General features: G+C 40.5%; 1 protein-coding gene across 1 annotated transcript; it reads left to right on the top strand.

The window, feature by feature from the left end:
* The first annotated feature begins 1261 nt into the window (after positions 1–1261).
* Positions 1262–14533, top strand: ADRA1A (adrenoceptor alpha 1A). Its single transcript, XM_009995012.1, has 2 exons — positions 1262–2144; positions 14022–14533. Exons 1-2 carry the CDS (start codon positions 1262–1264, stop codon positions 14531–14533), a joined length of 1395 nt encoding a protein of 464 aa, XP_009993314.1.
* Positions 14534–14739: the final 206 nt, after the last annotated feature.

The raw sequence follows: 14739 nt of genomic DNA, 5'->3' as shown, positions 1-14739 counted from the left end.
AGCAGGAAACTTATTCCTTGCAACATCTGCTTGGCAGGAATTGCTTTTCCCTATAGATTTCTAAAATGGGCAGTTCAGCTGGACTAACCAGCAGTTCGGGGCATAAAGGAGTCACTTAGGAAATCTTACCACTAAATTCTTGACTTACAAATCCAATTCACAGTCCTGAATTGTGTCCGTCAGGTTCCGTTCTCTTCTAGAACTGGTCTCTGCAAGTGAACTGATAATTAAAGATTGATTGCTATCCCTAAAGGAGAATGGTCTGCTGCTGAGAATGCGGTGAAAAAATCCAGGCAACAAAATCTACATTGGCCTCCTAGTTGTTGTTAAACAATACTGGGCTCAAAAAGGTTGGTTCCACTGGCTGGAGCCAGCCTGAGGAAGGCTCCCTAAAATAGCCTCCTGCTCTATTCTTATATGGGAACCATGGCAGTTAAGTGACAGTTGCTTCTGGGAATCACATTGTTTGTGTCTTTGTCTCCTTCAGGGGGGTGATGATCTCCAAAGAGCACAACAGCGTGCATCACTGACACGGCAAACTTCACTCTCCCTTTCAAAGCAAGCCAGAAGCTGATACAGACAAACTTTAATTCACAGGCCAGGAGCTCAACTGACAACTGCTCCACAGAACGGGGAAGCTCTGATTGACACGTCAGACCCTGAAAATGGCTAGTGGCAGGTATCTCAAATGACACTGCTAAGCAGACACAGCAGCAGCAGCCTCCACCTAAACAGGTTTCTTCTAAGCCAGTGTAAGGCTGAACCAGGACTAGCACAAGGTAATTAAAAGCATCACTAGTTTCCTCTTGGGAGAAACCTAAAATTGAGACCTTTTGGAATATTTATGTTACTTAAATATTGAATGTTCCCAAGAAGGCAGAAATTATTTTAACCTGCAGTTCCATTATTTCTCATGATGCAACCTCAGAAAGCAGGATAAATAGCCTCAGTTTTGTGTAGTTTCATTTCTGCACTCCAAGAAAAATGCAAAAGTAGTTAATTTTTACTTGAAAATGGGGGCTATTAACTGTGTTTTACTGGTAAACGCTAAGGAAGAAAAGGTAGATTTTCCAATATGCTTCTGGATCCTTCTCATTGTTCCTGGTGCTGCACTTCTAAAATGTTCTTACAAGTTCTCTTCCCCAGCAAAGTCAGGCAAATGTTGCCTGTAGAACCTTCTGAGAACTGATCTCATCACTCTTTCTACATGAAAAGGGAGTGAAGTACAACAGCCTTGCATGAACATTATCAGCCACTCACCATGGCTTTCCTCCCTGAGAACTCCTCTGACTGCTCCAACTGCACCCATTCTGTGGGGCCTCTGAACATTTCAAAGGCCATTTTACTAGGTGTTCTTCTAGGGGGGCTGATAGTTTTTGGGGTTTTGGGTAATATTCTGGTTATCCTCTCTGTAGCCTGCCACAGACATCTTCAGAGCGTCACCCACTATTATATAATTAATCTGGCTGTAGCTGATCTCCTCTTGACTTCTACTGTCCTGCCCTTCTCAGCTACTATGGAGATTTTGGGCTACTGGGCCTTTGGGAGAATTTTCTGCAACATCTGGGCAGCTGTTGATGTCCTTTGCTGCACTGCTTCCATTATGAGCCTCTGTATCATCTCGATAGACAGATACATCGGGGTGAGCTACCCACTGAGATATCCAAGTATAGTGACAGAGAAGAGAGGCCTCCTGGCCTTACTGTGTGTTTGGGCATTGTCTCTGGTGATATCAATTGGACCTCTTTTCGGCTGGAAGGAACCAGCACCAGAAGATGAGACCATCTGTCAAATCACCGAGGAGCCCGGCTACGTGTTGTTCTCTGCTCTAGGCTCCTTCTACCTCCCCCTGACTATTATCTTGGTGATGTATTGCCGAGTGTATGTAGTGGCCAAAAGGGAAAACAAAGGTCTGACTTCTGGTCTGAAGACAGAGAAGTCACATTCTGAAGAAGTGACCCTACGAATCCATCGTAAAAATGCTCCTGAAGCGAGCGGATCAGCATCCAACCCCAAGAGCAAGCACCATTTCTCAGTGCGTCTCCTCAAGTTCTCCAGGGAAAAGAAAGCTGCCAAGACCCTGGGAATAGTTGTGGGATGCTTCGTTCTCTGCTGGCTTCCATTTTTTGTAGTAATGCCTCTTGGTAAGTAAAGCAAATCCCTCTACCTTTCACAGCACCTCCCCTGGAAGGAGGGCCATGTTTGCAACTGTGCACAATAATGCTGACCAGAAAAGCTCTGAGGGAGTAATTTTCTATTGGAAAGCTGGTAAAATATAAGCATGCACCATGAGAAAGTAGTGAAGGGAAAAAGGAAGTCTCAAGTGAAAGGGAACATCTCTGGTTCAAAGAGAAACATAAAATGATGAAAATAATAGAAAGAATTTAGTACTGGTTTTCCATACAGAAATTACTCTTTCAGAACCAGGACTGTTATTTCTGATCAACTCTGCTAAAGGAACCGTATCTTGGGGGAGGGGGAGTGTTTATATGTAGTTTTGCAGCCAGTTCTTCAGGTGATACAAACATGTAAAATGTCAGGAGAGAAATATATTCAGGGTCAAATTAGCTGTTTACAGACTTGGGGCCAGATCTCCTGGAGTGCCCAGCACCTAATAATTCCCACTATAAGAAAAAAAAAAATCAGCTTTCTACCAGGAAGTTCACACTATGAGATACCATATTCCTGATGAAATTAATATATTTTTTCATTTATTGTATGATCAGTCGGAGGAGAGCAGTGACAACCCTTCAAACTAATTTTATACTCTTCTGGCTTGCATCTGTTGTGGAACCTACTGAGCCCACTGGCTAAACACAGGCTTCAACCATCATGCCAAATATGAATATTTATTCACCAGATATAATCCTAAAGGGGAGGAAATTTGGGGATTTGTTCTGCTTTGCTATCATTGAAATATGAAGAAGTAATTAGAATTTTAATTAAACCTTGCTCAGTTAGCTTTAATGCAATTTCAGGATTCAAAAGCAGAATACTAATTACATACCTATATCTGAGTGTGATGTATGTGGCACATTTCACTGAACTTTGCTTTGCAATAGCTGTACTAAATACTAGTTTTTTGAAATATGGAGCCTTAAATCTGTTACTTGCTTCATTTCATAGCTTTTCTTACAGAAAGGGATTATGCTGTACAAAAAAAAATTAGTTAGATTGTGTGGAAGCTTTACTTATTAACAGAACAATGTGCAAAATTGAGGAAAAGAAAAAACAGCCTTACCTAAACATGAACAGAAAGATTTGGGGACTTAGTTATTATTAAGCCTTATAAAAAACTGTTCTTTTCCGATTAACCTCTACTAGATTTACCAAAATTATCAAGTTGTTTCAGGAAAACCTGTTGCTAATGTTACCATGTGAAAAACACAAAAACACAGAATCTTCTCTGTTAGTCAATACTCAGAAGTGCTGGATTAAGGGATGTTTCATGAGGAGCCCTGAAAGGCCTGGCTTGTGCTGTCCAGGATGTCAGCATGTTGGAATGCTGGTTGCCAAGATGCCTGAAACATACCCAAAAACGGTTCACAGGAACGCATTAAACACACTTCTTTTCATCTGCAAGTCTGGTTGCCCACACAGAGCTGTTGTTAATTAATTCGCTTTGGATTTAAGAAATTTTCTGGATTCAAGAGTGGCTTTGCATCTTTCTTTTATCCCTTACAAGGAAACTTTCTTGAGGTTAGCTTCACTGTCTTTGAGGGGTTAACTATGCTATTTTTAAAGACTACAATAAGTCTTTCAAAACCTATTTGTTCCTTTTCTTTAAAGCCAAAATAGTTATTAAACAGAAAAGTGGCGAAAAAAAACAACATGTCTTCAAAAATCCCCAAGAAACCTCTTCAGGCAGTGTCCCACCCAGAGGTGATTGCACAAGGCACTCCACACCTATACCATGCAGAACAGTTTCCGAAAGACAGTGAGAGAAGTGATGGAGCCAGGATCACACCACAGGTTAGGGGCAGAGGTCAGACTTCTCAGCTATACAGAGCACTGCTGCTGAAACCAGTGGCAGTCATAGAGTTCACAACACAGCTGGCTGGGCAACAGCTTTGCTGTGTAGCAGGGCAGCTCTGCTATAAATGGAGCCATCAGCTGCTACAGGCCACATAATTTGTAGGAGTCATTACCTTTTAGAAGACCTTCAATGAAGGCTGCCCATGAGACCAGACATTCTTCAACTGTGCTACACAAACCACTTCTGACAAGTGGCAGGCACTTGCCACTCTATGCAAAAGTTTCCAAAATATAAGGTTTTTTTACTGTGATCTACAGCATCTTCGAGATGCCCACAACTACTAAAATCAGCTGTACCAACCAAGAACCAATCTAAAGTAAGAAACATCAGGCTTGTTAAAGTGTATAATAAATGGGGGTAAAAACTTTAGAGGTGTAGAGGTAGGAAAGGCAAACCTAATAGAAAGACATCAAGAGAGGGATCAAGGCATGATATCCGTATCAGGAAATGTTGCTGGTAGTACTGAAACAGGCCAAGTATGCCTGCCATAAGACAATACCTTAATTAAAATCAGTGTGCAAAGTTACCAACTGCAAACTGTGTAAGTCATGTCTTTCTTACCTTCTTAGATTCATTATCTTCATTCCAGGCAAAATGTCTATGCAAAGGCTTTCAATCCAACACTCCAATACACATTCTTCTCTTTTGGCTTTGATGTTTGTGGAGTAAGCCAGGGAATGATAATTCTGCTGCATGTAAAGGCCCAAAGTTAAGATTTGTTTTTTCTCTGCACACTAGAGTGCAAACCCACTTTTCACACTTGAGAAGTTTTTTAATGCTGACCTTCACAATTTGGTTACCTTTTGCTTGGCTCCTTTCAGGACATAACTGCACTAAAGCACTCCATTCAAATAGCTCAGAGGAGTGCAAGCCAGTTGTCATGAACAGGAATTACATCCTGTGTACCCCTTTACATGAACAAGGACACACTATTTCACTGAAGAGAATTAAAATCTATGGTCACCATTCCTGAGCAGAAGCAGGCAGAGGTGGCAGCTATAACAGGTTCAGCTAACAGCCTGGTAAACACCAGATAAAGACAAAACAAAGCCAGGAAAGAACAAGCCTAAACTTGCCTACATCCCTCAAAGAGAACTAAAGAGAACAGCCTAAGCTTATTTGCAGCTCCCAGGCTAATAGAGAGAGGGATTGTGGGTAGATGCCTCAGATGAGGCTCATCTGGGCAATTAGTATTTGTTAGGCCTTAGCACTCTGCAGTAGCAGGCTTCTTTCACTTCTTTCTTGTTTTTCTCTTAAAATTGCAAAGAGATACAGATATAGACAGAAATACAGAATAGTCTGGAAATTCAGAGAATATCCATAGTGATGTAACCCCATCCTCAACATTACTTTGAAAACTGGTGCCAACTGACAGAGCAGACCTTATTGTGGAGCTGGAAGACACTTATGGGTTGCTCTAGGAATTTTTCATAAAGTTTCTTCTCAACAACATTGATGACAGTGCTTGGAGGACACTTTGCACAGGACTGGTAGCAAAAAGAAAAAGGGTTGGGTATTACAAAAATGGTTCTATGTCACAAACTCTCAGAGCTTGCTGTGGCAAGGTAGCTTACATCTATCTGCTTGTAGATGTTGCTTTCAGAAGCATTAAGAAGAAAAAAAGGAAAGTTTGACCCAGGATGTCACAGGGGAAAATGTTCAGCCCACTAAATTGGGCAAGGGAGAGGAAGGCTTTTAGGATTTGTCAATCATTCTCATGAAGACAGCAGACAAGTGGATATGCTAGAGGGCATTTATATTTGTAAAACAGTAGTAAATTAGTCTTGTGAAGTGACACAAACACTATCAAGGGAATGCTCTAATCCTGTCTATGTGCCTGACTGTAGCTGGTTTCTAATTATTGTTTTGTGGTGTTTTTTTTAATTAAGTCAAAGACAATGACTCTTCACTTTCACTAGAGGTAAGCCAGAAAAATAAAAAGCATTTTTCCATCTCTGCCATTGATGCAGTATATCAGGAAGTCAAAAGGTGAGGAGCAGGAACTTGCACTGATGTCTGGAGGTTGACAAATTTATCCCTGTGTTTTCCTGTGATGTTTACATTTGTTGTAGATTAATAAGGTGGCTGATTTAACTATGGCACCTTGCTTAGGCTCCACAGGTCCAAGTTCATACCCAGTCCACTCACTGTAAATGAGAAACTTATTTTTGGAAGTCAAAGGTGATCAGACATGTCAGAAATGCTGCAGCTGTCTGTATGCTGTCAGATACAGGAATTCATTTACTTTCATCAGGCTACTACGGAATGATTGCCTGTCCTCTTCTGTGCTGCAATGCCAGGACAACAGAAAGTTTTCCTTTTGTCTGTTAGGATACCAAAAGCTGTGCTTCAAGGACCCACCTAATTTTTGGCACCAGTGAAAAACTTAGCAGTTTTATGGCCTCTCACTCAAGGTCATCTGAACTTCAGTTCAATGTATTCTCCTGCCAGAGATGCTCTTATCAATTCCCACCATCCTGCATCCTGCCCACTTACTGCCAAAGTAACTGGGCTTTAGACCACGTTCCTTTGTCATTGTGAACCAGAATATGACAGAGCTGGGTCGGGAAATTTAAGCCAGGGTCTCTGCTTCACCCGTATCTTGTCACAGCAGGAGTTCAAATATCCACTACTGCCTTCAAGTTTATACTCTGTGATTCACTCTGTTCCCTGCCTACCAACTCCCTTCAGTGGTGGTTTAATGAGCAAAATCTGGAAACACCACTTCAGAGTAACACACAGGATCCAATGGAGTGAGAACCTGAGAGCAGTTTAAACATGGGGCTCAGGGTCTTTTGGGGACACAAGGCAGCAGTGCTTCATCCAGTCCTCAGTGTTTATGCAGCAGTATAATGGGAACTGCCATGGTGTCAACTCGGATCCCTTAAAAACAGGTTAACTCTAAGTGCTGAACAGAAAGTCACCGATTTTGTACAGAATCAAGTCAATTTTGATTAATGATACTGAAGCAATGGGTCATATTGTCTTATCATGCAAAGGCAGTGTTAAAATAAGGTGTTCACATGTTGGGAAAATAAGTTTGCTAGTGCAGAATATAATAAAGAGAAAATAATAGATTTTATGGGAAATAAAATTACAATTTTAAAAAATTTATTTCTAACTAATCCCAAGGAACATATTTCATAAATACAGTCTGGAAAGTCCTTGTTGGTCTAGGTTGTTAACCCAGCTACACCAAAGCCAGTGACAAAGATCTTGCTGACACCCCTGTAGCTAACATTTCTCCACCATTACCGAGTCCTGAAACGTTGTGTCCCATTGACTCATAACACAGCACAGCAGCAAAGGAACTGGTGATATTAATAGTCATTTACCCTGAAAACAAGAGGGAAAAAGTGGAGTCAGTCATGCTATGCTTTGTGATTCACATCTCTGGTTCTCCTGCATGCCCTACCTGTCACAGGCTTTTACTTCTCTTTGACATGTTTCTGCTTTGTGTATTTACCACTTTCAAGTCCTTGGACTAAATGAACCAAGAACCTAAGTTTTTCACTCCCTCTCAAACTTCATGGTGCAATTTAGGACTTGGTAGTGATTGAAAGGCAATGAGTGATTCTCCCACCACACCCAGCAAATGTCACGATTTGTCTTCAATTTGGATTCATACTAGACAGATACTCAGCTTTTGATGAAGAAGAAAATCCTAGCATTTCTACCCCCAAGGACTGAAAAAATCTCCAACTGACAACTGTGTAATGACAAACTTTTAAGACAGGCTGAGAAAGCCTCATTTTTTCAAGCTGTTCTCTGAATAGTGGGGTTTTTTTTAATTTTTAAAGGAAAGTTAAGAAAGTTAACTACGTAACTCTGAGAGCAAGGGTTTCAGGACAAATATCAAGTATCTAAAAAATGTGAGCAATGAGATCCAGAATCATTCCACTGCAGTAGCAGCATGGGAGCTGGAATTTCAATGACAATGAAACTGGTTAGTAAAACAATGTGATTGCTTGGGTTTACATGGGTAACAAACCTCAGTTTACCTTCTCATGGTTTTTTATCAGCTTTCTAAATCCACAGCCGCACACAGCGAAGCTGGAAATAGTTGCTTACTGAGATGTTTGCTCTTTGACAGAAATGCCATCCATGTAAGTGGGTACAATATGAAACAGAGCATAAATTAGGTGTGAAAAAAATCAGAGCACTATTCCCAGACTGATCCATGCCTGCTTTCCATCTCCTTTCCACCTCTCACCTGTGTCCAAATACCTGCACTCTTCTGATGCCCCAGAGATCTGAATTCAGGCCCTTGTGAAAAGAAACAAACTCTTGCTCCTCTTTCTGTGTATCTTTATAATGGGTCAGGAATATCAGGGCACAAAGGCATCCTCATTTTCCCCCACAATACTCCAGGCTCCAGGACAACCACATCTATAATTGTGCAAGACTTGCCAGATGCAGACTTCTGTCCTTCCTCACACCTATGAACTGCTGTTCTGCATTCGTTACACTAATGTGATTGTAAAAAACCCAGAAGCATTTCCTGCTGTCCAGGGGTTCTTCGGTTCCATTTTAGTTCCCACAGAAAATACTTTCCATAAGTGAGCAGCAGGGTGAGACATGTTGGGAGAGCATATATGTACACAGTGCAGCTGTTCCATGTCTGAAGCAATTAATATATATAAAAAATACACTTTCCAGGGAGCGGTTTGTGTTTGACCTGAGGTGCAGTATAGAGTGCCAGTCTTCTGAAATAAAGTTCAGTACTAACATTGACCTTGGGAACACAGTACGTAACACATTTATCAATGTTTGTAGAGCAGACTGCCTCACAACAGATCTAGGGTGTCCCTGGTACAAAGTTAATCTCTGTGGGGACATCTGTGCTCCTCTGTGCTTCATCCTCTGGGTCTTCAGGGCAACTGCTCTGGAATAGCTGCTGCCTTCCAGCTTGACCCCTTTAGGGCAGATCCCAGGACCTGGGTTTTAAGCTTTGCCTCCCTGTAAACCAAACCACTCTCCCAGTTTCCAGGCCACTGTGATTCCAAAGGCATATCTATTTTATGACAGAGGTAAGAGGTGCTAGGATTTTTGTTTGACTTCTGTAGAAGGTTTAAAATGGGTGCCCCTCCTGATTCCCTGGGGCACTTCAAGCCCTGATAACACTAACAAATATGGCTGTTCTCTGCTCACAAGGTGCACAGGCACTGCTGTCATCTCTGGATCAGAGTCTGCAACTGCAGACTTCTAGGTATTGCAACCAGCTACTCATTGCAGGCTTTGAATACACAGGCATGACTGCCTTAGAGATTATTGCTGAGCCCTCATCACATGTGGGGACAGCCCTGATTTCACCTCATACAGCCCTGATACAGCCCTCTCTGCCTTTCCTGTGTGTTTAGTTACCAGATTTATGCAATAAAAAATGAAAGGGGGAAAAAAGTAATGAACCTAAACAGAGCTGCAAGACACACTAGCAGAGACGGATTTTAACTTTTAACTCTACTGTGGGTCCATGGGTCACAAAAACGTATGAGATCTTATTCCCATGTTGCTAACAGACAATACAGAAAAAAACAACACAAGTTTCTGCAGTCTGAATCCCTCTGTGCTGTCCATCAGGGAAACAATGCACATAAGCACTGTTTTTTGAACAACCTATAATCAAGCAGCTCTGTAACTTCTGACAAATTATGAAGTCAAGTTACATCTTTGTGATTGAATTGGCACTTACTCACCAGGAGGTACATGGAAAACTTATCTCTCATGATCTGAAGAAACTTCAAGTTGACAAAGAGCAAAATTAATGATATGGGGAAGAGAATGCAATCCTGACATTTTCAGGGGTGAGTGATTAAATACTTAATGGCAAAGGATCCCAGGAGGCTAACAGTACGTTTTACTTTATTTAATTTTCCTATAACAAGCAATTGAACTGTGCTGCTGACACTTGAGAGTCCTTAACCTACTGAAAACAAAGCAGGAATTCAAGCATCATTTAGTCAATCTACAATTTAAAGGCATTAAGAGATCATTTGAAGTTTTCTTCACTGTACTTCCAGCACAGACTGCAGGGAGAGCAAGGAAGATGAAGCCTGTAATCAGTTTTGCCACTATTCACCAGTCTATTCCTGACAGTGTATCAGGGCAGATATTAGTCCGTGAAAGGGATACAAAGTTAATTTTCAGAAAGAAAACTTTTCATTTCTCAACTTCCCCTCACTCCCCAGCTCTATTAGAGAATACCTGGATGGCAGCACTTTATTTATCTATTATTACCACTAGTCTGGAGTGCGTGAATTGGAAAAGCTTGCTCTGTAGAATTAGGTGCTATAATAATTTTGTTTTCTCAGTCCTGGCTGCTAGTAGGCAAGTATGCAAATCCAAGCTGATGTTTTCCCCCTTTTGCCAGATATCCAGGTAGCCAACAGAAAAAGATTAGTGAAAGTTTCTGGTAGTAGTAACCACCTGCCTGCAGTAGAAGGGCACTGCTTTCTGTAGCTCTTTGAATAGGATGTCACGCTTCTAAAGAGACACTGAGCAAATACTAGCATGTCAATAGTTCCAGCAGTCCTGCACCATACAGCAGGATTTTACTCATCAGAGAAGATGCAGGAGATGAAATATTTTTTGCACCCTAAGTAACAGTTCAGTGTCTCCAGGTTTAGACATGGTGGTCTTGACTGACATTGCTTTGGAAGCTGAACAAGTTGTCAGCCTAAGTAAGAAGAGAATCCAAATTATTTTTACTTTGTTTTTACATTTAGCTCTGTTACAATTGGGTGCATTGATTATTAATTCCAGTTTCTGCCCTTTCAAGATGCTACAGACAATTTTTCTTCTTATTGGTTCTCATACCATTTAATTCACAGGACAACACACATTTATAATGAATCCTGGAGACAGAGTTTTAGCTGGTCTAAACTTCCGAAACATCACTGACAGGCACAATCAACTGTACAGCAGAGCAAAGTTACTGTCTTAAAGTCCAAGTTGTATTTACCACTGGAGAGAAAGTGTTAAAATACAGCATGTGATGGGGTCTACAAATAGCAAAGCGTATGCTCTTAAAGCCACTTCCTTCACTGTGTGCTGTTCCAAGGCAACAAGTCCCTACAATGATGAACCAAAAAAGGTTACGTTAATAAATTAGCCTGCAGATCCCCATCAGAAAAAAAAAAAAGGAAAAGAAAAAAAAAAAAGAGACAGACTCTGACACTGGTTACTTTCTATTTTTAACAGACGCTGGCAAGGCACTAGCATTCCATTTAGAGCAACCCAGAAGTTGCAGCAAAGAGGAATTGTTATTGTTTACTCATTTTTACACTCAGCCTCTCACAGACGATTTCTTAAACCAAGATCTGTTTCACTTTTTGTCTTACCACAGAACAGGAAGGTGGTAGATATGCTGCAATTAAATAAGGAAACAAAGATAAAACTGAGTATGGTTTGGGCAATTAGAAGCCTTTTGTTATTTTTCATCTGCCAATGACTTCAGCCAGAAAGTTCTTTGACAATGTTATTTAGTTGGTTTTCACTAAAGAAGAAAAGCATTAATTAGCTGAAAAAAATTCTGGGTTGTGGATATGCCTGCCCTTTCAGGCTTAATGGCGGAATTGAAATTGCTTTATTTAGCACATTTCTGATCTTAAAAAGTGGTTGATACTGAAACTAATAGTGAAACTGCCCTACCTAGCTTGCTTGGAGCAACACAGAAGCTATTACAGAGGCAGCAAGATTCATGCTTTTTGCCTAAGTTGTAACTGGGGCTGGAATCAAATGCCCATCTGCTCTAGTACAAAGAGCAAACTCCTGTGGCATTTTCTGCACTGCCTTTGGGTCTCACTTCTCTGCTGCTCCACCATACACCAGCTGGATGGACCTCAGGGGACCCTCCCAAGTCAAGAGACAACTGGAAGGCTTCTTACCCTGCCACATCTCTATCTCCTATTTCTTCCCTGACAGCAGTGTGTCCTCTAGGCCCATTAGCTCCATGCTGAGGGTAGGAGCTGGTGGCACAGCAAGAAGACATTGCTTCACATTTCACAGCAGAGAAAGTGTTCACCAGAATGAGCAAGTCATTCATCACACTGCTCTATTTGTGTCTCTGGTTCAGGCAATATTTTGATACATTCTCACACAGGCAAAAACACCCTGAGAATTCCTCTCTGGCTTTTACTGCTTGAAAGCATTTGCTGCACTTGCTGTAGCTTTATTTGACAAAGACAAGAAGAAAAAGATTCAAACTGAAACTCAGCAGATCTGAGAATTAAATTAGAACACTCTCTGATTGCATTATTAGTTTTTCCTAAATCAGGGGAATTCCAAGAACAGATCAATCCCTCTAAAGCTAAGAAGCTGCTTACAGACATAGTTAAACTGCAGAGGATGACAAATGCATTGATGCCTAAATCTTCCACAGTATTTCTTACAACATGCACACATTTATGATTTTTCCACGGGGAAGCAGGAAGACCAGCATTTGTCAGTTATAAACTTGACTATAAAGTCCAAAAGAAGCCAATGATGTTTTCTGGGAATTTATTTTTCTTCCTGTGCCCAAATTAAGTACTGACACTAGCATGACAGAACCACTTCTTTTTTTTTTCCCTCCCATTCTTTTAAAGGAAGCAAGAAACAGATTTCCCCTTGATAAAATATGGCAAATATTTTTCTGTTTCTACGTTCATTCCGCAGAATTGGTCTTAGAAATGCTGTTATCACTTATTCTCACTCCAGCATCCCGTAGAGTTTAGTTTTCTGGTTATTTCACATTCAGACAATATTATTTTAACATCTAAACAAATACGAGTACCAACTAAAAGAACTACAGGATCTTGTTACAATAGCCACTTTCCAGTATCATTCAAGAAAAGCAACAAGTTTCTAAACAACTCTCTGTAAGCAGCTGTGTTGACTCTTTGACATCTTAAATATATCTTTGTAGCTCTATAATAACATCTCCCCATGAGTAAATCTTAAGCATTTATTGACATCCTATTAAAATCATTTAAAGTTAAAGGCTTGGTAACACAAGCAGCAAAGAGCTCAAGTTGTACTTAAAGAAAAAAACAATAGTTTAGTATTAGAAAAAATGATCAATATTTTAGATCGGCAGATAACTCGTAATTAAATCCTTTGTTATATATAGTATATATTTCTACAAAGGATATTAGTAATATTATTTACTTTTCAATTTGCATGGTCAGCTGTATGTGCCAAGAACGTACAATTTATGGCTCTCTGAATACGCTTCATAAAAAAATTTCAAGTTTTTTGAATGTTACCCTGCCTTCTACAGAATAAAAAGTCACAAAGTACTTTCCTTAATAAGGAGCCAACTAAGTTCTTGTTTTTTTAATCATCCGTATTAAAAGAGGTGACCTTGCGAGCATGTATCAATACATGTACCATGACTGTGCATGAGACCCTCTCTAGACAGTGCTAGTGTATATAAGAAGGAACCTTTCATTTACGTCTCTGAATTTTAGATGTATTCTGTGAGACTGAAAAAAGTGAAAAGTTAGATTTTCTAAAGGTTTAAAGGGAAAATGAGTACCTAATACTGAATTTTTTTAAGACTTCTAGCTGGAACACAGGCAACTCAGTAATCTTACTTCTCGATTACTCTGACTTTGGAAATGGTGTGATTTTCTTGCCATTTCAAACTCCTTTTAATGACATCCTAGATATGACTGGTATTTGGCTAACTAATCTTGAATTAGAAATGTTGGAGGAAGAAATTTTCCTCTGTCACTTGATACCAGTCCTCTTGCTCACCTCTGGCTCTAACTGGGAAAACAATGCCTGTGTAATAAAGTAGGTGTCTTGAATTGATTTCTGATAGAACATCCATGTAATTGTATGACATCATACATTCTGAAATACTTTGTTCCTGCAGGATTTCAGCTTTGAGTAGTAAGTTTTCCAAGAGAGAACAGAATCTTATTTATTTTTTCCAGTGTTTCTTTGGTTACCTGCAATTTCTCACTGCCTCTGCCTTAACACTGTGTATTTTCCATTTTAGGTTCTTTCTTTCCTGCAATCAAACCCCCGGACACACTTTTTAAAATAACATTTTGGCTTGGATATTTAAACAGCTGCATCAACCCCATAATCTATCCATGCTCAAGTCAAGAGTTTAAGAAAGCGTTCCAAAATGTCCTAAGAGCACAATGCCTCCAAAAGAAGCAAGCAGCAAAGAAGCAATCCCCAAGTTTCAACCTCAACCATCCAAGCAGTCAAAGCATGGAGAGCAGCAAAGGCGTGGTCCGGATCCCTGTAGGCTCTCAAGAAACCTTCTATAAGATTTCCCAGTCAGATGGGGTATGTGAATGGAAGATATTCTCTGCTGTGCAAAGCATGCCTGCAAAAAATGCAGTTTCTAAAGACTGTATTGCAGCCAAAGCAAAAAGCAAAGGCTTCCTCCAGGAATGCTGCTGTGCGGGCACTTCAGGGAACCTTGTCCGTGAAAACTGTAAAGTGCCAACTATTAAAATACACACCATCTCCCTCAGTGAGAATGGGGAGGATGTTTAAAGGACTGAATGCGCCTAGCAGCACAGGCTGGCAAACACATGGCTCTGATAGGGTGTTGCTCTTTTTACTGGGAAGTAGCAGTGGATGCTACAAGAGTTGAAGGAATCTGGGTGAAACAAATACAGTAAAACAGAGCCAAAGCTTTTGAGGAGTGGTGTCTTTTAAGTGCTGGTAGCCTGAACAATGCCCCTTAAAACAGTGAATAT

Source organism: Chaetura pelagica, unplaced genomic scaffold (genome assembly GCF_000747805.2).
Source record: "Chaetura pelagica isolate M959 unplaced genomic scaffold, ChaPel_1.0 scaffold383, whole genome shotgun sequence".
Lineage (NCBI taxonomy): Eukaryota > Metazoa > Chordata > Aves > Apodiformes > Apodidae > Chaetura > Chaetura pelagica.
The sequence above is the reverse complement of the archived record's forward strand: the minus strand, read 5'-3'. Positions and strand labels throughout refer to the sequence as shown.

Coding starts and splice junctions, on each gene's coding strand:
- ADRA1A (XM_009995012.1), top strand. CDS start 1,262: ATGGCTTTCCTCCCTGAGAACTCCTCTGACTGCTCCAACTGCACCCAT. Junction 2,145..14,021: donor TTTTGTAGTAATGCCTCTTG/GTAAGTAAAGCA, acceptor TTTCCATTTTAG/GTTCTTTCTTTCCTGCAATC.